Genomic DNA, 26,456 nt, shown 5'->3' with positions numbered 1-26,456 from the left:
GCACGGTTTTCATTTGCAGCAACACGGCACAAGGCATTGCAGTAATACAATCAAGGGGAATGATAGAGCAGATTGGCTGCTCGGGGGTTGGCGGGCGCCAAAAATCCTTCAATACATCTTCCTGGGGGAGGGTGCCAGGGGGTGGGGGCATGAGGAGCAGCAGTCCAGCCGCCGCCCCCCCCAAATCCATCCACCCATCCATTCGATTTCTATACCGCCCTTCCAAAAATGGCTCAGGGTGTTTCCCTTCTTGCTGACTGACTTGCAGTGGCCAGGGCGGGCTGGGGCTCTCCCGTTCGCTTTCCTTTCTCCATCGCGCGCCTTGGCTTGCCAGAGTCCGTGAGCCGTACCACGAAGCGTGAGGAATGGTCACCATCTGCAGTGAGGAAGGCAGGCAGGGCTTTTTGGCTGCGTCTGCATCCCCAGACACACGCAGCGGTTGGTCTGTGCGTAAACAAATTAGAAGCAGCATTCCCGTCACATGGATTTCAGTAGAGACCCACCTTGTCTTGCGATGTCTCAATAACTGCATCATAAAACGCGGCCGTCTTGTCCGACTTGTGTAAGGCATCGAACTGGCCAAATTTCAGAGAGTGGCTGGGCTGCAAGGTACCGGTCTGATAGGCCATTGAAAAGGCACGCAATACGATATGGCTTCCATTGGTGGTGATGAGCCTCCCAGCAGCGTTTCTGCTGCTAATAGCTTCTGGGGCTGTTCTCACGAGATCCCCTTCAGGGTAGGAGCACAGGCCCGCCTGGGTCTCAGAGCCCTGCTTGCTCCCGATTGGCCAGCATGAGACTTGGACGTGCAAAGTAGGAAGAGGGGGAAATGCTCCTCTGTGAGCTGGGACGGAGGTAGGAGGCATGGTGTGTGTGTGTGTGCGTGTGCGTTCCCTTCACCCTCGCTCTGGAGATGGGTACAGGTCCTGCACTTTCTGCTGCCGCCGCCACCACCCAGCTCTCTCCCCAGCTCGTAATGAGCGTTTCCCCCGCCTTGCTGGTAGGATTCTCCCCATGGCCAGTTGGGAGCCTGCATGGCTCCAGAACGTGAGGGCCGACCCTGGTGACCATTGTGAGGACGGTCACTCTCCTGTGTCTCCCACCCTGTTGACCTGAAATGACCAGGGATTCTGTTGCTCCCTTAACGCATCATGTCTGAAAAATTCGGATCTCCGAGGCAAAAGCGTCTCATCTTGATCGGCAATTAGAAAAGGTGCAGAACCAGGTGCAAGGCAGGAGTTGGTCCTAGGCAGCAGGAGTAGGAGCCGGGTCAGTGCGTGTTTGTGCCAGGGCAGAGGAGCAGGAGGCTCCCGCCGGAAGAGGGAAGGTGGTGTGTCAGGAGGAAGAAGGGCAGAAGAGCTACGGTCCCGAGCCAGTGGCTTCCAGATGGGTGGGAGGCAGAGTCCCCTGTTCTGGGGGAGACTGAAGTTGGTGCACAGGCAGCGCCCAGGCCAGGAGGCCTTGTGCAGTTGAACCCCAGTGTGCCACGAGGCAGAGTTTGATCTCCCCGCCAGCAGCAGCAGCAGCACCAGCAGCCGACTGGCCGTGCAGTAGACGAGGGAGCAAGCAGGCGGGGCAGACCTGCAAGGGGGCCGCGGTGGCAGCGGCCTGGCAAGGCGGTGCGAGAGCCGATGAGCAAGCTGCCGGCACCGTTTTGACCGTTTCGCCCCTGCCCTGCCATTTGTTCAGGTTCCTGTATGGGAAACGCTTGTTAATAAATCCGATACGTACCCTGGAATCTGCAGTAGGCAGGCAAACTTGCGAAATGTCATAAGGCCACAAAGGCACCTCCTCTGCTTCCCTGCAAATAACATGTGAGACTAGGAGGCATCTTCAATCCTATTGCTAGCTGAGCAAAGAGATGCCTTTTAAAAGTGGTGGTTCTCAGCCGGCCCTCTCCAGCCCCAGCAGGGCATCCCTCCAATGGCTGTTGCTGGGATCTACCTTAGGTTTCTTTTGAGATTGTGAGCCCTTTGGGGTGGGGGGGGGGCGCATCCTATTTATGTGTCGTTTATTTTTCTATGTAAACCGCTTTGAGAACTTTGGTTGAAGAGCAGCAGATAAATAGTAGTAGTAGTAGTAGTAGCAGTATTGCTCAGTGCTGATCCAAACAGCCCCTCCCATCCCGTCTGCCACTCAGCAGGGGGGGAAATGGATGGAGCCGAGTGGGCGAAGTTGCTGGAGCACCCAGAAGAGCCAGGAACCAGACCCCAGTGTTTTCTCATTGGATTACCTTTGGCTATAACAGCACCTTCCAAACTTTTTAGAATATTGAATATACATTTCACATATAGAAAAGCTGGAGGGAGGCGGGAGAGAGAGTGTGCACATACATGTATGTGTGTGTGTTCCAGCTCTTCCTCGTCTGAAACGAGGGGCGTTTGCTCTCTGCCACGCTGCCGCAGCGGCTCTGCTACAAATTCCTGGGCACACCTTCCGTCCCCTGACTGGTGCCTCCTGTTGCTCTGGGAGATGCTGCTAGGGACTGAACCTGGTGCTTCTGCATACAAAGCACTCAATACGTGGTCAATGAATGATGGCCCCATCTATTAGAAATGGGACTTTGGGTGCCTGTTCCCATCCAATATCTCTCTTGCCTTGCAGACCGCCACCACGGTACGCCGATGCTGTTGGACGGCGTGAAATGCATCGGTGCCGAACTGGAGTACGACTCGGAGCAAAGCGAATGGCAAGGATTCGACTAGTCCAGATGCCCAACCTCCTCTGCAAACCCAGTCGTCTTTCTAGGGTTTTCTATAAATATCTATTTTCCAGTTAAGCTTGAAATTAAAAAGAAGAACCACCACCTCAGCTGTTCACTGGCTGCCCGATGCAGAGTGCTCTTGTGTTTGTGCTGACCCAATGGAGCTTGTCTTGTGGATTTGGGGTGCCGTGCTTATCCCCTCCCCCTCCCCCCCCCACGACATGCATCCAGAACCACAGACTGGAGCCCACTGGCTCAGAAGGGCCACCCTGGCTTCACGCTGACGGGCAAGGCAAGAACAGGCTTCCCATAATCTCTTCAGCCTTACAACTGCATCCGATGGGTGTGCAGTTTTTGTACATGAATTGTGTGCGTGATTTTGCAAGCGTGTGGCATATGAGGGCAGCGTTCCTTGGGTTTGGTTGCATTTTGTTCTGGTTTAGCATAGTTCTGTTGTCTGCAAGCCTGTCTGAAGTTTCTGCAGCTGCTCTTTAAAAAAGATAGACGACTCCCCCCTGAGCGTCTTTGCCTTTGCTTCCTTTCTGGGTGTTTGGCACTTAAGAAAAATAGACAGTTTGCCGTAACAGAGCTGTTTAGCAGCCTCGTGTGCTGGGAGAGTGGATGGATCGGCTGTTCAGCACTGAAGAGCTGGTTGGAGGAAATGACACGGCTCTGGCTGATAGATCTCTGATCAGCCTTGAATATTAAACAGCTGTTCAGAACCGTCCGTGCCGGTGACTCTCGCTTAGCGCTAAAAGGCTGATCAGAGGAAGGGAGCCGTGTATGGATCCAAACCATATACACAAGCGGTTATCAGAAAACAATGTTTTCATGGTGTTACTGTCGGTGAGGGACTGGGATTAGTTCTAGCCCGTAGCCTGTAGCTGTGTCAGGTACTGGAGATCAGTTCCGTCTGTGGCCGAGTGCTTTTCTCTCCCATCCTGGTTGGAACTGAACCACACTCAGGGCAAACAGATTATCTTAAGCTCTTCACGCCCATCCCGTTGTCTGTCCAGCCAGAAAGGTTTGATGGCGTAAAGAGTGTCGCTTCGGCTGAGCAAATGGGAGGACCCCCTTTTGCCATCAAGATGGTTCAGACCAGAGCAGGGGAGCAGTCGGTGGCCAAGTGGTTGTGCAGGGTGGCCCCGCGTCCCGTGAGCTGGGAGGGGTTCCCTTGAAGAGGCGGGCCTCCACTGCCTTTCCAGAGATCTGCCAGGGATCTCTTGTAGCAAGCCATAACAGTGTCTTGAAATGTGTTCTGCTTAGGAAATGTGTGTTGTTTCTTGCTTTCTCTGGATGCTTCTTCAGTTTTGTTCACGGAAAAAAAATATTTTTTAAAGTTCCTCTCGATTTTTAACATGCAGCATGAAATGCTTGGTTGGCTTATTTCTGCCATGGATTTGCTGGAAATTTGGGCTTGGGCTATGTCGGGGGCTGCAGTTTTGCATGATCCTCTGTGTAGAACATTCCCTGCCAATAGAAAGTTAGCACAGGCGGGGAGAAGGCAAACGAGGCCTTTCTCTCTGACCTGCTAAGTTTGGGCTTGTTTTTTGAACTTGCAAGGAGTTGTTTTAGAAGTGGGAACCTCCGGAAATGTCACCCCCAGCCTGAAGGGGAAGGGCTGCCCTTTCTGCTACCGAATTCTTCTGCATGCCTGCCTCCTAGGCAGGAGAGCCTTGTCTGAAGGAGCTGGCAGGAGGCTGCCGGAGGAGGCACATCTTGCTTGATCTTCTCTCTCCCATCCTGCCCTACCTGGAGCTGCGCTGTCTGCAGGCTAACCACGCAGCTCTACCTGATGAATGGCCAGCCTGCAGGCAGCATGGCTCTCATGAATGCTGGGGTGGGGCAGGAGAGAGAGGAGCCAACAGACTTCTGGGAAGGGGAGGCAGCCGGGTCTCCTTTGGCAATCCCCCCCCCCCCCCCGCTCATTAGGACAAGCCACCCCTGAGACTAGGCCTGAGTTCAGAGTGACGCAGCTGTTGCTGGAAATGGGCCCTGGGTCTCCCATCACCCCACCCAACCCCAGTGTTTCTGCAGCACCACCGCCGCCATGTGCCCCCTGGGGTGCAGCCTCCTTCTCCGTCCCTTCAAACACTTTGGGGACATGTTCAAGGTGAAGCTGCACCAGGAGGGGCAACGGGGGTGTCAGGCTCCGGGCTGCTGCTGCTGCTGCAATTCAGTGGTGGCTGAATCCGACCACGGCTGCCGGTGCCAGTCCGATTACAGACCCCCCCCTGCCGTGGAGACTCGCTCGTCCAGTCCAGCAGCGGCCGTTCAAATGAGCCGCCGGGGGGGGGGGGGTGCCCCGGCAGGAACAGCTCAGTGGCTCCTCTCTCTCTTTCTCTGCCCAAGAGCCGTGCTACCACTTGCGGGCTGGCCATCCGTCAGGTAGAGCTGACCTGATGAACAGCCAGCCTGCAGGCAGGGCAGCTCTTGGGCAGGGCGGGAGAAACGGGAGCCACCCCAGCTGCCTCCTTTGCCCCCCACCCCACCCTCCAGCTCCCTAGGATGAGTCTCTCCTGGCCCAGCCATTGCTTGCTGGTGGCAGGGAGGGATGTCCGCAGACCGGAGCCCCGAGGTTTCCCCCAGGCATGGTTCCTCTCTCGCTCTCCCCGCCCCTCCTGCCCTGACTCCGTAATGTCGTGTCTCTGTTCTCTCTCTTGCACTCTCTCTCTCTCTCTCTCTCTCTGTTTCAGACACACGGTACACGGACCAGGAATGTAATATAGTTACGGAAGAAGCCAATGGGTTTTTATGTGCCTATGTATAAATACATATCTATATCTATAGAGAGAGAGATCTGTGTGTGGGTGTGCTGCGTTTATAAAGGTACAGATTCTATAGAGGAAAACAATAAATTTCCGTTGGAAAAAAGGGACCCTCCACTGTCCTCTCCTCTTTTCCCCCCTTCCCTCCTCCTCCTCTTCTGCAGTGGTCTGTATTATGCAGCCCGATCCGCGAGAGGTTGCTGCTTACGCGTCCTTCCCCAAGTTTTTCACTCGGGAGAAAGGCGACTCCTTTGGTGAGGGAGAGAGGCAGCTTTGCCAGAAAAGACGGCCACAATCCAGGCAAGAGTGAAGCACTGCTGGTCGGTGGTTCCTCTGCCCGGGTGAATGACGTCCAGCCTGTCCTAGATGGGGCTGCACATCCATCTCCCCCGGAAGGACCCGGTTCGCAGGCTGGGGGTGCTCATCGAACCAGCTCTGTGTCTAGAGGCTCCTCAAGTAGCCTCTGCGGCTCGGAGCACTTTTTATCCGCTTCAGCCGATACGCCAACTGCGACCTTCCCTGGAGAGAGAGAGAGAGAGCTTGGCCCCAGTGACTCCTGCTCTGGTCACCTCTCGCTTAGATTACTGCAGTGTATTGTGTGTGGGGCTGCCTTTGGAAAGGGTCTGGAAACTGCAGCTGGGACAAAATAGGCCTGCAAGATTATTAACTGGGACTGGATGTTTTGAGCATACGGAGCCAGTGTTTCATCTGCTGCTTGGGCTCCCAGTCCACTACCGGCCCCAACTAAAAGTGCTTTAAACCTTTAAAGCCCTAAATGGCTTGGGCCCGGGCTACCTGGGAGAGCACCTTGCCCCATATGTCCCAACCTGGACCTTATGAACTTCAGAAGCCCTCCTCTGAGTGCCCCTGACAAGCGAGGTGAAGCTGGTGGCTACCAGGGAGAGGGCCTTTTCAGTGGTTGCACCCCATTTAGGGAATAGCCTCCCCAGTGACATTCACCTGGTTCCATCACTTTGTTCTTTTAGACACTTTTTGCTCACTTGAGCCTTTTAAATTTAAATTTGTAACATTTGATTTTTAAACTGATTTTAAGAGAGTTTTAAAATGGCTTTGTATTGCATTTTGCATTTTCTCCCTCTGGAAAATTACAGGCCAGTCAGCTTAACTTTCGTGCCAGGTAAATTTATGGAAAGCATACTTAAGGACAAAACTGTTCTAACATATAGAAGAAAAGGCCTTGTTGAAGGAGAACCAGCATGGCTTCTGCAAGGGCAATTCTTGCCTCACTAACCTTCTGGAGTTCTTTGAGAGTGTCAACAGGCATGTGGATAAAGGTGATCCCGTTGACCTAGTATACCTGGACTTCCAAAAAGTTTTTGACAGAGTCAAAGGCTCTTGAGTCTGTCAAAGGCTCTTGAGTCAACTTAGCCGTCATGGGATAAGAGGACAGGTTCATGTGTGGATTGGTAACTGGTTGAAGGACAGGAAACAGAGGGTAGGGATAAATGGACATTTTTCCCAATGGAGGGGAGTAAGAAGTGAGGCTCCCAGAACTGCTTACCCCCAGAAGTTGGGGTAAGCAGCAAAGTGGCCCAATTTGCAAATGACACTAAACTATTTAGGGAAGTGAAACCCCAAGCAGATTGTGAGGAGCTCCAAAGGGACCTCTCCAAAATGGGGGAGTGGGCGACAAAATGGCAAATGCGGATCAATGTGAGGCATATTGGAGCAAAAATACCCACCCAATTTCACATGTATGCTGATGAGGTCTGAGCTGTTGGTGACTGACCGGAAGAAAGATCTTGGGGTTGTGGTGGGCAGCTCCTTGAAAGTATCAACTCAGTGTGCAGCAGCTGTGAAAAAGGCCAATTCCATGCTTGGAATCCTTAGGAAGGGGACTGAAAATACAACGGCTAATATCATAATACCCTTATACAAAACAATGGTGCGGCCACACCTCGAGTTCTGCGTACAATTCTGGTCACATCTATAAAAGGACATTGTAGAACTGGAAAAGGTGCAGAAGAGGGCAACCAAGATGATCAGGGGCCTGGAGCACCTTACTCATGAGGCAAGGCTACAACACCTGGGGCTGTTTAGTTTCGAAAAAAAGACACTGTGGGGAGACATGATAGAGATCTATAAAATCATGCATGGTGTAGAGAAAGTGGATAGAGAGAAATTCTTCTCCCTTTCCCATCACACTAAAACCAGGGGTCATCCCATGAAATTGATGGCCAAGAAATCTAGGACCAACCAACGGAAGAACTTCTTCACATAACACATAATCAACTTGTGGAATTCTCTGCCACAAGATGTGGTGACGGCCAACAACCTGGATGGCTTTAAGAGGGACTTGAATAACTTCCTGGAGGAGAGGTCTATCAATGGCTACGAGTTGGAGGGCTATAGGCCCCCCCTCCAGCCTCAAAGGCAGGATGCCTCTGAGTACCAGTTGCAGGGGAGTAACAGCAGTAGGAGAGAGGGCAGGCCCTTAGGTCTTGCCTGTGGGCTTCTCAGAGGCATCTGGTGGGCCACTGTAGGAAACAGGATGCTGGACTAGATGGGCTTCCTTGGGCCTGTCTTACGAGCTCCATGGGTCTTGGTAGAAACACTCCTGGGATGGGGGGCAAAGGGTCGGCGTTCCTCTGCTGCCCCCTCAAGGCAGCTCTGTCAGAAAGAGGTTCTGCCAGCACCTGAGGGGGTATACTTGTGTGAAATAAGGGCCGTAACCCAGAATTTGGCTGGGCTTCTCTGCTTCCTCAGTTGAGTGTAACCGTCCAGGTCACACACCCCTCCCACCCCACCCAGGCAGCGGGTGACAGTCCCTGATCTCGTGCAGAGGTGCAATTGCAAAGGTGGGGACGGAAGCTGCAAACCTTGTTAAATAACCCTACACGGCTTATCTGGGTGTAAGTCCCACTGGATGTCTTGGGCCTTCTGAGTCAACTTGCAGAGGACTGCCCTGAAGGAGAGAGTCGGGGTCCCAGCAGCTGAGGCCAGCAGGCCGGCCTGTGGGTGCCTGGTGGAAGGTAAGCGCCCTGCCCAGCTCTCTGTCCCCACCACGTGGCACTTGCATCCTGCTGCAGAGCCTGGAGCTCTCTCTTAGAACTGCTTCTGCTATGAGCAAAACACACACCTTGGTTTTCTTGCCTGTGTGGACAAATGGCCAATCTGCTCCGGGTTTTGTGTGTGGGTGTGTGTGGCCCCAGAGCCTCGTCCAGCTTTGCCTTCTTGGACTTCTTTTCGCTGATGACTGAATGGGGCACCCCCTGTCTCTCCAGCATGACTTTTTAGCCCATCACGTATTGCTCTTCTTGACTAAGCCATGTTAGGAAACGTCCACACACTCTGCTTCCGTTCAGGGAGTCAAGGGATTTATGCACAATACAGAAAAAAAAACAAATTGGAGGGTTTCCAAAAAGTTATATATACATGGCTAAGAAGCTGCGAAGGCCTCTCGGGTGCAAGGGATGATGGGAGTTGTAGTCTTGATGGCTGTAAGCTACCTCCCATGTTCAGAGGGGAGGCCTCCGAATTGCAGGGGAGGGGGCATGCCTTCATCTCCCGCTTGTGGGCCTCCCAGGGGCATCTGCTGGGGCCCTGTGGGAAACAGGAGGCTGGACTAGTCAGGATCAGTTTTGGACACGCTAATGCATGGAAAGTGTTGCTGTTTCATTGAGGGGACGGACAACTCCTGTCATCTTCAGCTGCAAGGAACTTTAGTCACTGGAGATGTTGGGACTTTTAGTCCAACATCATTGGGGGGGGCCACAAGGGTGAGAATCCCAGTTTTGGAAGATGCTAATAGGGCAGCAGTAACTACCTCCCCTCCACTGCTGAGTTGGCTGAATTGCCCTGGACGGGAATTCTCCACTGTTAAAACAGATCTTGGCGGCTGCAGGTGGGACTAACCTAATATTGCCCAAATCCATATCCATTCTGAGCTATAGGGAGCAGCGCCATCTGGTGTACAAAACGGACGCAGCAGCACAAGTGCCACAATTGTAGGACTCTGCTGAGAGTCCTCTACTGACCAACATAGGAAGCTGCCATATACTGAGTCAGAACATGGGAGCATCTCGCTCAGTATTGTCTTCACAGACTGGCTTCTCCAGGGTTGCAGGCAGGAATCTCTCTCAGCTCTATCTTGGAGATGCTGCCAGGGAGGGAACTTGAAACCTTCTGCTCTTCCCAGAGCGGCTCCATCCCCTGAGGGGAAGATTTTGCAGTGCTCACACTTCTAGTCTCCCATTCAAATGCAACCAGGGTGGACCCTGCTTAGCTAAGGGGACAAGTCAGGCTTGCTACCACCAGCTGTTCTCTCCTTGTGCAGCTGAAATTTGCAAGGGCAACAGTGGGGGACTAAAACCCACAGCTTACCTTTTTGTATTTGTTTTTGTAACCCCCACAACCTGTACAATCCTTATCAAATGGCACAATGTGACGTCGTGCTGTCCTGGTGCCAGGGGAGGGGAGGCTGCCAGGGGTAGCCCCCCCCCCACACACAGATAATTTCCACTGGCTGCCCCCACATTTGTCCTCCCCAACCCCCAAATTATCAAACTGCTCCCATTTTTGCTGCCCACCAAAGGGTAGCCCTTGGGGGCAACGTATGGGCGCTTATGGGCAACCTGCAGCCGACAGGGGGGATGCTCCCCCCACCTGACCCAGACGGGGCCCCCACTCTTCCCTCATCAGAGCCTTAATTTCTTCAGTTCAGTCTCCAGCACCCACCCCCCAGCCATGCCTGAACGATGGGGGGGGGGCTAACAGGGCTAAAACCACACCCTAGTCTAGTACAAGACTGGATTGGAAGCTCTCTTGACCCCCTTGTCCTGAGGTCCCGCTCTGTTGGAAAGGGCCTGATCCGGCGTGTAGGATGCAGTCCAAGGAAACCGGGCGTGAGATGGTCCTGTGCCCAACTGCTGCAGACTCCAGCCCTTCTGTGTTAGGATTCCCCGTGTCTGTCTATTATGGGGCAAGGCACTGTGGGATAGCTTGTGGCCTGCATTGTATGCTTACAGATAACCTGCAGACGCACAGCCGAGGTTATGGCCAACCAAGATGGCCTGATCAGCCACAGGATGCCTGCAGTGGTGGTTTCCAGGCCTGGCCCTCTTTTTCCGCCCCCGTCTCTCTGGCTCGGAGCCTATATTAGCATCCTGCTGCTTGCAGGATCCAGACTCAGTCTTGCCTCTGCACTGAGTGTGCACACACTAGCCTAGTTCTGACTGGCAGAAGCCGGTGGGGCAAGCACTCTCGAGATCCCCACTCCGTGGCCCAAAACGCTCCCGTCTTGTTCCTTGATGTGCATAAACACAAAGAGGAACAGCACCCACAGGAGCACTGACTCACAAGTAGAACTTTAGAAAGAGACCACTTTTCGTCCTTGGAAATGGCTTTTGGGAGCAATAATGGAAGCCACCAGTACTCAGGGGTGTAGGTGTTCCTTTGCAGGGACAGTCCTTCTGAAGAGAAAGTGACCACCTCTCAGGCCGTTTGCTCTTCTCCTGCAAAATCCAGCCCACTCTTGTGCAGCAGCTGCATCTCGCCCACTGCTTTTAGCACATCATGTCCTCTGTTCAAAAGCAGAGAGTCTCTCCCAGCAGATCCAATTAGTTGTTGCACATCACACATGCACATGACTTAAATGTCTTGCAGCTCCTCAATCCAGTTGTGGCTTATTTTTGCAGCTCTAACAATACTCCCTCAAGAATAATGTCATGTGAAAACAGCATATTTACTGTTGCGGACACTTCTCTCCATGCAATTTTTACATTTAAAAAGTGATGGATGTTTTCCCATCGGGATCTTTCAGCATCCTTAAATACAGGCAACAACTAGACTCCACTCTAGTCAAAAGATCTCTTGAGCAACAGGGTGGCTGCATTGTGAAACATCTCATCAAAACATCCCCTCACAACTCACACATTTGTCACTCCAGAACCTAAAGAAAACTGGCAACTCCCGAAAACAAAGTGAAGCTGGAGAAAACTTGTCTGGGCAAGTTGGAGCAGCTGGGAAATGTAGTTCCTTGGAGCAGTTGGCGTTAAGTTGGCAGGCCAATGTCCTGGTATCCTGCTCTTTTTGAGAGTCCTGAAAGGCTGAACTTTGACTCTGGTCCAAGACATACAACCAGCTCAGTTCAAGGGCTCTTCTAGCTTGGCTCCCGTGGGTGGGTTCGTGCCATAAAGACTTGCCTCTGGAAGCTGGTCTGTGATTGACTTTCTGTGCTAATTGCAACAGTCACATGAGCACAGGACATGCTCACTGAGGAAGGGGCTGCGATGCTTTTTGTGAAGAGGTGGTGAGGCCAGGCATCTCTGGATCCTCCCTCACCCCCACGGTCTCATTCTGGAGCTTCAGTTGGACAGGAAGTCAATGGAGGCCCGCACAACCTTTGACGTCCTGACATCCATGGCCGTCACCTTGATCTCTGTGTCGCCAAACTGCATACTGGCCCGTATCTCGCGCCGGCTCCTCTTGGGAGAGTTGGACGCATCCAGCTCATCCAAGTCCAGGCTGATGGTGCCGCATTTCCTCACTCCTGGATCGGTGATGTAGACCACATCATCTGTGGTGCAGCAGTAGATGTTGATGATGATCTTGCGTTGCCCCGCCCGGGCTGGGCAGTAGCTCCTCTGCACCACCTCGCCCAAGGCCACAGACTGGTCCACGGAGACAAACTTCTCGAAAATGTCCGTGCACCAATTCTTCCCCTCTTTGACCAGCAGCTTCTCCTTGGGGTGCTTCCCCTCCACGAACTTGTTCAGCACCCCCACGCCGTAGGTCAGGGGCGAGCGCCTCACTCGGACGATGGTGGGGTCCAGGCCAAAGAGCACGGCCCCTTTGAGGATGGTCAGCCCCACGTCCTGCGGGATGATGACACGGCAAGCGCAGCTGAAAGCGGACTGGACGGCGTGCTGCAGCATGGCCGACTCGGCAAACCCTCCCACCAGGAAGAGGAACTTGATGCCTTTGACTTCCGGTTTCCGCATGAGGTCATCTAAAAAGGGACAGATTTGTGAAGGAGAGACGAGCCTTAGCTCAGAGTTAGAGCACACGGCTTGTATGCAGCAGAGCCATGGGTGGCCCGCTCATGAGGCCCGTGGCCAACAGCAGCCCTGGCCCTCCTGCCAGCACTTCAGCTTGGCCTGCCCCCTTCCCCTAGTGGTGGTGATGTGCAGGCTGGCTAGTGAGCCTGAGGGGAAAGCTCTGAGCGCCTCCTCCTCCACGGAAGCCATGCCCAGCCTCTCACAGCTAAGGGTGTGCACTTATTCTTTATTATAAATATTTATTCGATTTCTAAACCGCCCTTCCAAAAATGGCTCAGGGTGGTTTACACAGAGAAATAATAAATGAATAAGATGGACCCCTGTCCCCCAAAGGCTCACAGCCTAAAAAGGAACACAAGATAGACACCAGCCACAGTCACTGGAGGGATGCTGTGCTGGGGGTGGATGGGGCCAGTTACTCTCCCCCTGCTCAATAAAGAGAATCGCCAGGTTAGAAGGGGCCTCTTTGCCCAGTGAGCAGGCGTAATGGCAGAGCCCACGGGCAGAACACGGGCTTTGCCGACAAAGGGATTCAGGCTCAGTCCTCACCCACTCCACTTCAAAAGGAGCTCAGGCAGCACAACTGGGGGCCTGTGCCCACGGGGGGCCACTGGGGTCTCTGGGGCCCACCTCTGTGAGAGTCAGGAGCCAAGCCCACCGCATCCCCCCTCTGCACGCACAACCACAGCAACACGCTGTCCCTCCCCATGGGATGCACACCGTGGGGGCCGATGCCTCGTCCGCTGGCTCCCTGCAGTCTTGGGACTCACCAATGTGGTTAATGATCTGGCTGATGGTTGGCTGGAAGAGCTCGTTCATGGCTTCGGGAGACATACGCAGCATCCCTTGGGAGGACCACTTCACCAAATTCACGCTGGGCAGAGGCACAGAAAGAGGCTGCAGTGAGCTGGGCGCTGGGCAAGTTGGGACACACACACACACACACACACACACACACACACACACACACACACACACCCTTTAAAGAATTTTAAAAGAGTAGCCCACACAAGCTGAGTTTGAGCAGAAGGAGAGAGGGTAGGGAGAGGCCGTGACGAAGTGGCAACAAATGCAGAAGCCCCATGACAAAAACAAAGCAAGCGGGCAGCCTGGAGACATCGCAACTATTCTCCAGAAAGAACCCAGAGAACCTGAGCCTGCATTTCAAGTCTAAGAACTGAGGGTCAATTAAAGAATACACGCAAGTGTTATTGAAATATCTCTTTCCAGAAGTTTGGGGCCTTGTGAGGGTCGCTGTTATGACTCACATATGCCAGCGGTTCTCAGCCTTGGGCCCCCAGATGTTGTTGGACGAAAACTCCCTTCAACCACAGTCACACTGGCCAGAGCCACAAAGGCCACCGTGGCTGGGGCTGATGGGAGTTGTAGTCCCACAACATCTGGGGGCCCAAGGCGGAGAACCCCTGGCAGAACCAATTATTTGTGTAAAAAGGCCTCCATGTGGCCCATCATGGAGCAGGAGCTCAGCTTCCCCTTGGTGCTTTTGCAGCCATGGGGGGAAAGGCACAGAGAAGCAGGGAGGACCCTGCATCTTTTCATTCAGGGGTGGAAAAGCAGCTGGGGAGGGTGATTCAAGGACTGGAGTGAACAAGGAGGACAGTCAAACCACCCTCTTCCCCTTCCTTGGCTCCAACCTGCAGCCTGCCCTCGGCTGTTGGGGGTCTTAAAAAAACAATGAAGAAGGAAGCAGGGTGAACTCTACGCAGCAGAAAGTCTTCCAAACGAGCCATGGCACAGATTGAGTCGTGGGACCAGGCGTGTTCCTTTTTAAAACTGTAAACTGTGTGTGTGTGTGTGTGTGTGTGTGTGTGTGTGTGTGTGTGTGTGTGTGTGATCAGGATATTGGTGAGGGGGGAGGGGTTTTAATCCTCTACCCCCCTGCTGTGCTCCTGACAAAAATGCCCCCCTTGGTGTCCAAAGCAAAAACCTCATGACTATGAGGGGGATTTTTGTCAGCCACACGTAAGGCAAAAGGGTCCGTCCCCCCGTCCCCAAGTGCCACAGTCTCAATCTTGATCCTTCCTGCCTGCAACGGCACTTCAGAGTCTAAACCCTGAACATGCCAGAAACGGAGGACTTGATTCTGTCCAGTGGAGGGGAGGAGAGCTGGTCTTGCGGTGGTGAGCAGGAATGATCCCTTTGCTAAGCAGGGTCTGCCCTAGCTGGCATCAGGACGGGGGGTGGGTTTAAGCTTTTTGCCGCCTGTAGGCAGCCAAAGATTTGCCACCCCTCTCTGGGGGCAGCGGCAGCCACAACTTGGTGGGTTCAGCGCTATGTTCCAAGGGTCCCACTGACCGCACTTCCCCTGCAGCTCACAGCTTGGCTCACTGTCTCGAGCTGTGCCAAGCCACCGAGTCTGCAGGCTCCTCCCAATCTAACCCCGAGGTCTGGATCGTATCTCGCTTCATCCTCTGTGTGCAGGTGGTGCCACCCTGGGGCTGGGAGAGTGGAACCAGCTGCAGGCTGTTCCCATGGAATCATTACACTGCCATTATCCACGTTGGGGGGGGACCCCCTCCGGGTGGATCAAGCCTGAGAAGGCAACCCCACCCACATCGCCATGAACCCCCCCCTCCATGGGGGCTGCTACCTGCTTCGCTTGAGCGCGGTCTCCACATTCTGGCCCCGATGCTTGCGGTAGAAGTCGATGAACGAGAAGGGCAGCGAGATGTTGAGGGGGTTGGCCCGGTGGGGGGCGGCCGTCCGCTTGCGGGCCTCGAAGGCAATGGTCAGGTCCACCCAGGCCGCCGGGCGCTTGGCCTTGAAGGTGGCAATGAAGTCCTCGCCAAAAATCTGGCAGAGCAGTCTCTCGAAGGCCAGGTCCACGCCCACGGCCCCATAGGGGCCCCCTGGAAGTGTAGGAGAAGGGATGGATCAGAGGAGCGGGCAGCAGGCTTCCGGGACGGAGGAAGCTCCTTGCCTGCAGCTCGCTTCCACCATCCCACCAGGCGAGAAGACGGAGTCTGCATGCACATGGGGTTCGTTGGAGAAGGGGGCAGATGGCAAAGGGGTCCTATCAGAGGATTCCTGGGGGAAAGGTGGGCTTGGGGGAGGGATCGGAAGGACAGAAAGGAGGTGGCACAGCACACAGCCCCAGGCATGAGGAGGAGAAAGGGCAGCGGTGTTTGGGGGAGCTCCAGAGAGCTGAGGGCGATTGCAGGTGTGGGTCACAGGCAGGAAAGTGTTGGGATAGAAGGCCAGGGAGATGGTGGCAGGGGCAAGGCCATGGAAGGCAAGGATGAGGCGGTGCTGGATACATCTCCCTCCCCCTCCTCTGTCGTCTTCCCTGTGGCAGAATTTAGACTGCAGGCTCCTTGGGGCAGAGATTTTATAAAGTGCCATGCACAAGGACTGATGCGATAAAAACCATTCTGGCCGCCAGCTCTCGGTCTTCCTCTGTGGGCTCATTGTGGAAACACGTTTTAGACGGGCTTATTCCTCCTCTGGGCGTCTGGAAGTTATTTGAGGCTGGTGGACACTGCCTTGATTCTGTTAATTGTATAGCTTGGCTTAAAATCTTAGGGACGAGATTTCAGCCCAAGCAAGACATGCCCAGGCACCACGATATGCAAGCCGGGCGCCCTCAGCTCTGGGTCTCCAGATGTTGTTGGACTAACACTCCCAACATGGTCACCTTTGGCCATTGTGGTTGGGGTTGATGGGAACTGTAGTCCCACAAGGTCTGAGGACCTAAGGTTGAGCACCCCGATGAAGGGGCCAAAAAAGATGTGACTTATAGGCATTTTCCAGATGACGAGATTTGCAACGGTTAAAGTGCTGCAAAGTGCAGCAGAATTAGGCAGCGGTTTGAAACCGCAGGCGCAGCGGCTTTGATGCAGTTTTCTAAGCAACATGACAGGATTCTGGCCCCCATATTGCCTGCCACTGCAGTGGATTGTCCAGGCAGGAGGTGTCCATATTCCAGCTGGATCACATTCACTGCCCCTCCTCCTCCTCCTCCATTTCCAGCCAACAGGGTCACAGAGGGGGCGGGAACTGCTGACATGACAAACTTTTAAAAAAACATTTCTTGATCCTTTTGTGCAAAGGTGCAGCAAGTTTCTCCTTTGCGCAAGCAGAAGCACCGAACATGTGGGGCGTGAGACTAATGGGATCAAAAGTGGAAATGAAACCCAGTGGAAATACATTAGATATAGATTTTTAAAAGGGGGAAAATGGCTTTATATATATAATTCTAGAGACAAATGTGACTGAAACCTCGGGCCGAAGGCAGAAATGAAAAACTGAGAGGTGACAATGTATTAAGAAAAACAGATTGTGTGGCTTTATACATATCAACAGATCCTTGATCTGCCGAATGAGCCAGCAAATCTACAGCATGAATGTGTCCAAAAAAAAAAAAAAAGGCTTAGTGAAAAACATGAGTGATTGAAATCAAAAGCCGAAAGCAGATGAGAAACGAGTTGCACCCTTGCACCATTGTGGGTTGCACCCTTTCACAAGAACTCACACTGAATTTTTTTTTAAAAATTTACATGAGAAGCAACATTATTTCAGGAATGGGCGGAAAGGGACTGTAAAAATCGGCAAACCCAAGTGAACCGTCCAGACCACACCACACCGCAACGCATCAAACACGGGCCAAGCCTCCGTACAATGGAAAAATGCTGCACTGGCCTGCAACAGTTTTGCAATGCTACAGGGTCAAAACACATCAATAAAACCCGAATCAAGGCATCGGAAATATGGACGGCACCCTGAGGGGACCTCGATGTCACAATGTGAGAAATGCAGAGGGGTGTTGAACAGACACGCTGCGAAACTGTTGCAGTGTGGAAAACGTCATAATGTGTGTCTCAATGCCATGATGATGCTTGAATTCTTCATGTCTTAATCAAAAACCAAAAAACCTTAAAACAAAAGCAGGCAAGGGGGCCCCTCTCCACAACCTCAGGACTGCAGTGCAGAGGAAAGGAGGGCAAACCCGGCCCCCTTTCCCTGCTCAAAGTCTTCACCCTGAAGCTGCTATGTGCCCCCACAGCAGCCAGAGACAACACGGACGCTCCACGCCGGACTCTTGCAGCGAACCTGTGCACAAGTGAGCCGTCTCCCTGAAGGCCTCTGTGGATCCTTCTCATTCCACCTCATCCAGAGGAGGGGGTCACTCCTCCCTTCGGGATCTTGCTTGCTGCCCCAGTCTCTGACACTAGATGGTGCTCTAACATAACCACAGCTGAAGGCCCATCCAGCAACTCGGAAGCCCTCGGAGGGATCTGGGAACGCTCCCATTGTGCAAAACTGCAGGAGCACACCGGCCTGCCTGGCAAGGCAGTGTCCACAGGCACAGAAGTTCTCTTTATTGGCACCACACGTCGTGCTGGGACTCGCTCCTAGACTGCAAGTAGATTCTGGGTTTAATGGGGCTGTAGCGGGGAAATGCTTGACTAACAAGCAGAAGGTTGCCGGTTCGAATCCCCACTGCTACTATATTGGGCAGCAGCAATATAGGAAGACGCTGAAAGGCATCATCTCATACTGTGAGGGAGAAGGCCATGGTCAACCCCTCCTGTATTCTGCCAAAGACAACCACAGGGCTCTGTGGGCGCCAGGAGCTGACACCAACTTGACGGCACACTTTACTTAGCTCAGTGGAAGAGCATCTTCTTTGCAGGAAGAAGGTCCCCAGTTCAGTCCCTGGCAGCATCTCCAGGTAGGGCTGGGAGAGACTCCTGCCTGGAACCTACCTGGGAGAGCTGCTACCAGTCAGTGTAGACGATACTGAACTAGATGGATCAAGGGCCTGACTCCGTAGAAGGCAGCTTCCCGTGTTCCTCTGTAAGAGGTTAAATCCCAGCAGCACCAACCTTGGACTAAGAAACCAATCAAATCCTAGAAGGTGACCCTGGAGGGTGTCACTGGGTGGCTGCTGCCTATGAAATGTCCTCTCAGTCTCACACTAGGCAGTATTCAAATTGCCCACCTGCAATTACCAAACTTTGGGAGATTAGCACGAGTAAAAAGGGACCGGGATCTGCCCCGAAGGGCCATGGGGGTGGAGAAAGGGAGAGGTTAGCAGCAAGGAATGCCGACCAAAGCCTTTACTACGGGTGCTGAGCCTGGATTTCCACTGGAGGCGAAACGCGACGGAGCGCAGCAGTTTGGCCAGGGGTGTGTTCCCAGCCTGCCTCACCTGACGCTTTGTAGAGCTCCTTGAGTGTCCCCTGGGGCTGCTCGATCTGGTGGACGGTCAGGTCCACTGTCCCTCCTCCGCAGTCGGCCACGATGTAGCGGTCTCCTGTAAAGCCAAGCGGAGAAGATGAAGATGCAACTGACGATGGAGGGAGGCCTGGAGGAGGAGGAGGAGGAGGAGGAGAGCAGGTGGCAAGGACACAAATGCCCGTCTGCCAGACACACAGGCTGCTGGGCCTGGACATTCTGCAGCCCCCGGCAGAAAACGCCCCCCCCCACTCATGAATATGGGGCACGATCCACTGGGAAGGCCTCCTACATGAGCCCCGTGGAAATGAACAGCATTGTGAGAGTGGCGAGAGCACAGGGGTGGGTGTCCTTTCCGGAGAGAGCAGGATCAGCTCCCATGCTCTTGGGATTAGGTCCCGATCCAAAGGACCTGTGCAGCAGCAGCAGGGCAGGCAAGCTCATCTGCAAATGCATGTGGGGGGCGGGGGAGGTGCTCTCAAGGTCCTCCGGGGTCTTCGAGCAGCTTCTGGTTCTGTGGTACAAAAGGGCTCAGAAAGCCCACTGAGTTTGTGGGAGACAACATCCCTTTAAGGTGGGGTGCCTTCCGAAAGGGGCCGTAGCTCAGTGGAAGGGTCCCTGCTTGGCACCCAGAAGGCCCCAGGTTCAAGCCCTGGCAGCGTCTCCAGAAAAGGCCGGGGAACACTCTTCTGAAACTCTGGGGAGCTGCTGCCAGACAGTGAAGAGCAAGACGGGCCACAAGTCGGACTCCTTGTTAGCTTGCTTCACGGGTGCCATGCCTAGCCCCAGCCCTGGGCAGAGCCCAGAGATGGCTGGAAGCGGTGCCAAAGTCCACAGGGCCTCCTCCCTCTGGCCCTCACCAGAGCTGGTCTTGTGGTAGCAAGCGTGATGGTCCCCTTAGCTATGCAGGGTCTGCCCTGGTTGCATTTGAATGGGAGACTTGATGTGTGAGCACTGGAAGAGATTCCCCCTCAGGGGATGGAGCTGCTCTGGGAAGAGCATCTGAGGTTCCAAGTTCCCTCCCTGGCAGCATCTCCAAGGTAGAGCTGAGAGAGATTCCTGCCTGCAACCTTGGAGAAGCTGCTGCCAGTCTGTGAAGACAATACAGAGCTAGATGGACCAAGGGTCGGACTCAGTATATGGCAGCTTCCTATGTCCACCCCCTTCCTGGAGCTTCCTTATCAGTTGGACACACAGGAGGCGTCTCGGTGGTGCCCCAGTATTCCCTACAGCAGGGGCACTCAAAGCGGGGTCCTTCACCCAGATGTCGCTGGACTACAGCTCCCATTATCCACAGCGGCTTGTGGCGAGAGGTGATGGGAGTTGTAGTCCAACAACATCTGGGGGCCCACTTCTGGCCGGCTGTGACCAACCACTCTCCAGAGCTCCATGCAGAGCAAGAGCTTTCGGGACTCTCGGCGGGCCGTCCCCAAATCGCTCCGATGAGGAGGGGGAGCTCCAGACATGGAACAGGAACGCTGAAGACGACACGCAGTTCTCCTTGCCTGGCACAGGCAGGCAAAGCCCAACAACATCACAGCGACCACCACTTAGTGGTTGCCTGCAACTGCACCCCTGCATCTCAACCACCCCGTGAATGGGCCTGAAAGCCACTTGGGCGTCCCTGGGCAGAGTCGCTGTGAAGAAGCCTCCTTGCACCTTGGATCGGTGGAGACCCACCCAGCCACCCACCCCGCCTTGAGTTCCTCCATGGGCTCCTACCTGCCTGCATTTCGGACCAGAGTTCGCCCACTCCGGACTCCACCAGGAAGGTCCTGCTGTGTCGGGAACGGCGTAGCTGTTCTCGGGCTGTGGAAAGGAAGGCCAGAGAGTAAGACAGCAAGGGGGAAAGGCTCAGGAAGGGAGGCTATATCTTTATTCGGACTCACGCTAGCCTAAAATCCACGACGGAATTCTCCCTGGGGCTCGGGTTTGAGGAAGTGGCAAAGGTTCCTGATTGTGCATTAGGGCTGCTGCCACCACAAGGAACCTTGGCTTGCTGCAAAGGACCTGGCCAGCACCTGCTGGGGGCAGGTTGGGGAGGGGAGTCCTACTGCTGCTGCCTGCCCACTGGTGTTCTTCTAGGTGCATAATTGTAATGGTACATTAAAACAGGGGTTCCCAGGCTTGGCTGTGGCTGGACTACAACACCCATCGTACCCCGATGCAATGGCCAAAGCCCATTGTGGCTGATGGGAGTTGTAGTACAGCAACGTTTGGAAGACCAAGGTTGGGAATCCCTGCATGAAGGAAGCTCACCTTTACCCCAACCTGTACGTTTCTAGGAAGGAGCTATTAAGGATGCTTACATGGGTTTTAGCTCTTTACTGACCACACCTGAGCCCTGTTCACAGGTTAAGCTCAGCACTTGCGTGAGTGCAGCGTACACAGGTACAGCCATTCACATGTTATGCTGGACACAGGTACAGCAGTGCACCTCCTCTCTGCACCATGCATTTGAGGGGCCTGGACCCAGCTTCACTTTCAAAATGAACCCAAGTACAGTCATTCACACAGAACCACATATACAGAGGTCAAGAAATGTTGGCCCAGCCACCAGCCAGACAAAATATGTCACTCGTCAGATGGTTCCTTGAGCTGTGTTGGTAGTTCCTGGTCAGGACTTTCCCCCCACTCCTCAGGCATCATTTCTGATATATATTCAACATAATGTCTGAATGGGGGGCTTTGGATCCCACCCTTTCACCATGTTGCTCAGGGCAGCATAAATGAGGATTATCCCGCTTTATCCTCACAACTACTCTGTGCAACCTGGCCTACCTGGGCCGCAGAAGGCAGAGGTGCACCTAAGTAATTTTGGAGCCTGGACTTACAGGCTTTTGGAGGCTCCACCCCCCTGCAAATTAAGCATCATCATGCTCCGCAGGGTGACCACACCACCCAGGACAGACTAGAGAAGATTTGGGGGGCCCATGGGGCTGTGGAGGCCCTGGACTTTGGCCCTGAAGTCCAGGGGTGAGTGTGCCTCTGGCAGAAGGAGCTGGAAGGATAATCATGTGGCAGGGAGGATAAAGACTACCACTTTAGATGGGGGGCGCCAAGTTCAGGTGCATCAACATTTCCCTGCCAGAAGAAATGCAGCCCAGCCGGGCGCATAGTTCTCTCCCCACCCAGTTCTTGCCGTGCAAGCTTGATTCGCGGAAGGAGCTGTTTTCACATGGGGAACAGTCAACGCTCAACAGTTTTTACATGGGGAACAGTGGATGCCTTTTGAGGCCACCCCTTCTGCAGCGGCAGGTTTTCCCCTCTTGCAGAGCAGGGGGAATGTGAAGCGGAATGTGGAGTCGGGCCTCCACCAACTGCAGTGACGCAACGGCGAGGCTCCGGTCTCAGTCCCTAAGGTCCAGCTGAAAACCACTTAGTGGCTTTTGTGTGCTGAACGCTCACTTCTTCCGGCATTCATGTCAGACTCGGCTCAAGTCTTTCTCGGGAGCAACTGGAGTGCTGGTCTTTGGAGAGCGGGCTGCATCCAGCCCCAGTCTGAGCTCCGCGTTACTGAACAGACCCATGATGGCTTTGCTTGGGCATGCTCCAGAAATGGCCACTCTTCTCCTAGCAGGGAAACCAAACAGAGCCTTTCGCCAAAATAAAGACCTGCAGCAGAGCAAGGAAGCCAGAGAGGTCAGCAGAAACCGGCCAGGAATCTCTCTGGCAGCAGGCCCCAAACCCCGGGAAGCCATCGGGGTTTGCTCGGGGGTTCCCACAAGCAGGATCCGGAAGCCTGGGGGGCTGGGGGGAGGCGGCCGTTTCCCTCTTGGGCGAAGGGCATGGAGGGAGCTGCCTGACCTGGCGTGGGAGCTCCATCCTGCCTGGAAACCCGGCTCCTTCCTCCCACTTCCCTTTGGAGTCGCTCCTGGCTTCCTCCATCCGGTCGGAGAGGAAAGCCTTCATCGAGAATTCAGCCATGGTTCGTCCTAACAAGCTGGGGTTGCCAAGGAGGGGCCGCGGCCTCTGGTTCCCGGCAGCCAGCCTGTTTCTCCCATCCCGTGGCCCCATGCTAACAAAAGCTGCACTGCCTGCAGGCTGGCCATTCAACAGGTGGAGCTGTGCGGGCTAATGGCCAGCCTGCAGGCAGCATGGCTCTCGTTAATGTTGGGTGGGATGGGAGAAACAGGTGCAGTCAGGCTGCTGTGAACCAGGGGCAGCTGTGCCTCGTTTGGGGGCCCCCTCCCACCTCGTTAGGATAAGTGGCTGCTCAAATTACGGAATGCCGCTCACAGTGCACACACAGACATAAGGAGCACCATCCCAATAGCCCTTTGGAGACCCTCAGACACTTTAATGAATCCAAATAATTTCAGTAACACCACCACCCCCCCTCGCCCCCAAATAAAAAGGCTCCACCCAGGACTTGAACCACGACGTTTAAAATTGGGTCACGTGCCTCTGAGCATGCACAAAGAGCTACCAGAGGACAAGGTTTCCTTTCCGGGGCCCAAAGACAAAGTGACTCACCACATGGACAGAGGTGCCCCTTGGCTGTGGAAGGAGGCCAGCTTGTGTTAACAACTAGTCCCAAGGACACAATGTGGGTTTGAGAGAGGGGACCTCCCGCCCCAAGGCGTCTGCTCTGCAGGGGTGATCTTTAATTTCTTCCTGGAAAACGCAGGGCGGGGCTGTCCCCCAACGCCTGGAGATTTCAGCCCCGCTGCCAGCTCTTCTCCTTCCAACTGGCAGAGGCACAGCCGCCTCCATGAAGCAGACTGTTTGCAATAAGCAGACTTTTATTAGCTGTGGTTTGTTCTACTAATAAAATCAAATGGGAGGCAGATGTGAAAATCTTAATTTAAACCATTGCTTTCTCCAAGCCAAACCAAGGAAGCCCCTTCGGAGAACAGAGACCAGGAGGGAAAACCTGGCTGGAGTTGGAGGAAGGGCTTTTTGACAGGATGAATAAACCAGCTGTGGAACTCATTGCCACAGGATGTTGTGGTGGCAACTGACTGAATGGGTTGAAGTGGGCCCAGCGTATTTCAAGGAATGCCTTTCCTCTGCCTCTCTGCTCCTGAAGGGCGTAAGAACTGCCTTCCGGGGCCAGACCAAAGGCCCCTCTAGACGCACACGTTATTTCCAGCAGTGATCAGTTTGATGCTTCTGGGAAATTCATCATGAGAGGGGCAAGGATGCAGATCGGCATCCCTTGCTTCCCCCCTAACATCTTGGGGATGCTAAGCAGCTCAGCTGCCCCTGAACATGGAGGTTCCATTCCACGCGTACGGCTCCAAAGCCCAGCCCCCTGGGCTCCACACTTCCTCTCACCCCACGCCACAGAATGCCAGATCCTGACTCACCCTGCCGGAAGCTGGAGTCGATGGGCAGGTCTGACGGGGGCCCGTTGGCCTGGGGCTTGTAGCTGAGGTCTATCAGCTGGTTGAGGCGGAGTTTCCGGCAATAGATGGAGGCGGCTTCTGGCTCCAGGGCAATCAGCAGCCGCTCTGGGCTCTCTGGAGGGACGAGCCCGGCCTGAAGGACGGACAGGAGGATCCGGTCATTTGGCGGAAGGAGGAGTCCCTTCCAGCAGACCGCCAGGGAGGATCCGGTGGGTCCGGAAGGCCAGTTGGGAACGAGATGGTGGCTCTAATGCAGGCGTGCCTGGTCTGCTGCTTCTCCCCGCTGGAGCTCCTCCGCTGGCTCCTCTCTCTCCCTTCCTCCCACCCCAGTGTTCCTAAGAGCCACGCTGCCTGCAGGCTGGCGACTGGTCAGGTAGAGCTGCGTGGTTAACGGCAGCTCTACCTGACCAATGGCCAGCCCGCAGGCAGGGCAGGAGAGAGAGGAGCGACCCGAGTGGCCAGCTTTGCCCGCCACCCTCCCGGCCCGGTTCATCAGGAGGAGCCACAGCTGGCCCAGACTGCTGTCTCTTCTGCTCAACCCCCCAAGCAGGGGTTTCTCAGCAATGCCGGCCTCTCTCCTCCCAGTTACTGTCGTCGGTGTCAAGAGCTCCAGCCCGGCTTGGTTTGTTCCTGGCTCTCTGCAGAAGTCAAATGTGAGAAAGGCAGAAGCCAGCCAGGATCTGTAACCCAAGAGCAGCCCAAACCGCTGAGCGGGGGCCGCGTCTCGCAGGCGTCTGGCATCCGGGATTGAGTGTGTGAAGGCCAGCTTCTCTGGGAAGACTTTGGGCTGTCTCAGTGTCAACGGCAGGGGGCTGCAGGCAGTTAAGAAGCCGGGGCGGGCGGGCGGGGGGCCTGCACGTTTTCTCCTGCTGCTGGGCGTGTGTGTGTGTGTTGGCCTCTTGGTGTGCAGCAGCACTCCGTCCCACGGAGACCAAATGGCTCTGCCCATCCCATCCCATCCCATCTGGGAGACGGCGGCTCCAGGAAGGAGATCGAAGCAGGGTGGGAATCTGGCCCAGCCTCCCTCTCGGCTCTCCACCATTTGCCGGGAAAGCAGAAGGCTCCCTGGCAAGAGGAGAGGCTCAACGGAGAGCCCTTGGGGGGCACCCCGGCACTCACCAGATAGGCTGCCTCTCTCATGAACTGCTTGGCGGGCTGTTTCCAAATGGCTGGCACGGTGATCACCCACCGGATGGCGTCTTTCTCGGGCAGCGCCGGGCACTGGTCCTTGAGTTCCTGGAAGGAGAGCAGCACAAAGGGAGCCCAGACTCAGGGAAGCCTCACAGCAAAGGTTGGGGAGACAGCCCCCGTCCCACCCCACCCCCCCCCTCTGCAGGATCTCTGCTCGCACCTTGCAAGCTGCCTGCCACCCTAGAACCAGGGGTCATCCCATGAAACCGGAGGCCAGGAGATGGAGGGCCGACAAAAGGGAGGCATTTCTCACACCGTGGACAAGTAATCTGTGGCACTCTCTGCCACGGGTTGTGGTGGCGGCCACCAGCTTGGATGGCTTGAAACGGGGGCTTAGACAAATTCATGGAGGGAAGAGCTATCCATGGCTTCTAGTCCTGATGGCGACAGGCTACCTCCAGGCTCAGAGACAGGACTCCGACGACCAGTTGCAGGGGAGCAAGAGCAGGAGAGGGGCATGCCCTCCGCTCTTGCCTGTGGGCTTCCCAGGGGCATCTGGTGGGCCACTGTGGGGCGGTGGCGGGGGGGGGGGATATGCTGGAATAAATGGGCCTAGGATCTGACCCAGCATGGCCCTTTTTCTGTCCCTACCTGTATAGCTTGCCGTTTGAAGTAGCTGAGTGCGTGGGCAAAGACCTCCAGAGCCTGCACTTTCTTCCCGTTCACAGCTTCCAGTTCAGTTTTCATGGTCAGATCCTAGCAAAATGGGGCGGGGGGTGGGGAGATGCAGAGCCCTCAAACCACAGCAGAGGAACCATCTTGCTCAACACACAGCCAGCCAGGCCCACTGAGTTTGTCCAACAGGACACAAGTCTTTCCCTGTCTCTTCCCTCCTCCAGGCAGTGTCGGGAAGGGAAGAAGGTGCCCTCCCAGACAAGTAGCCCAGCCCCACTGCTGGACGGCCGGGGATAACCTGAGGAAAGACCCTTCTCACATCCCCAGAGGGCTTTTGCTGCGTGTCCTCAGTCAGTGCATCTACAGCAAACACCAATATACCTAAAGAACAGCTCCCCGGGGTCTCCGATCCCTTTATGCTTAGTATGGGAAGTATTATCTCAGAAGCATTATCTTAGCGTTATCTTATCTTAGAAAGCGCCTTCTTCTGCATGATCCCCACCGCACATTAAGGTCATCTGAGGAGGTCTGTCTCCAGTTACCACCGGTTCATTTGGTGGCGACTCAGAGGCGGGCCTTCTCTGTGGCTGCTCCTGGGCTGTGGAAGGCA

At 54.7% G+C, this 26,456-nt stretch overlaps 2 protein-coding genes across 6 annotated transcripts in view; one reads left to right on the top strand and one right to left on the bottom strand.

The window, feature by feature from the left end:
- The window catches only part of ADISSP (adipose secreted signaling protein), a 93,656-nt gene extending 88,074 nt beyond the window's left edge, over positions 1 to 5,582 (top strand). For all 3 annotated transcript variants that reach the window (XM_053254166.1, XM_053254167.1, XM_053254165.1), the window contains one exon: positions 2,605 to 5,582. In XM_053254166.1, coding sequence (XP_053110141.1) covers positions 2,605 to 2,705 — 101 coding nt within the window. In that variant the 3' untranslated portion in view covers positions 2,706 to 5,582. The remainder of the gene's footprint in view (positions 1 to 2,604) is intronic.
- Positions 5,583 to 8,793: 3,211 nt separating this feature from the next.
- The window catches only part of HSPA12B (heat shock protein family A (Hsp70) member 12B), a 45,293-nt gene continuing 27,630 nt past the window's right edge, over positions 8,794 to 26,456 (bottom strand). For all 3 annotated transcript variants that reach the window (XM_053254161.1, XM_053254162.1, XM_053254163.1), the window contains exons 6-13: positions 25,823 to 25,927; positions 25,160 to 25,276; positions 24,002 to 24,173; positions 20,412 to 20,498; positions 18,664 to 18,768; positions 15,103 to 15,361; positions 13,262 to 13,365; positions 8,794 to 12,442 (exon numbers count right to left, since the gene is read on the bottom strand). In XM_053254161.1, coding sequence (XP_053110136.1) covers positions 11,799 to 12,442; positions 13,262 to 13,365; positions 15,103 to 15,361; positions 18,664 to 18,768; positions 20,412 to 20,498; positions 24,002 to 24,173; positions 25,160 to 25,276; positions 25,823 to 25,927 — 1,593 coding nt within the window. In that variant the 3' untranslated portion in view covers positions 8,794 to 11,798. The remainder of the gene's footprint in view (positions 12,443 to 13,261; positions 13,366 to 15,102; positions 15,362 to 18,663; positions 18,769 to 20,411; positions 20,499 to 24,001; positions 24,174 to 25,159; positions 25,277 to 25,822; positions 25,928 to 26,456) is intronic.

Source organism: Hemicordylus capensis, chromosome 5, assembly GCF_027244095.1.
Source record: "Hemicordylus capensis ecotype Gifberg chromosome 5, rHemCap1.1.pri, whole genome shotgun sequence".
NCBI classification, from domain to species: domain Eukaryota; kingdom Metazoa; phylum Chordata; class Lepidosauria; order Squamata; family Cordylidae; genus Hemicordylus; species Hemicordylus capensis.
This window is presented reverse-complemented; position numbering and strand designations above follow the sequence as displayed.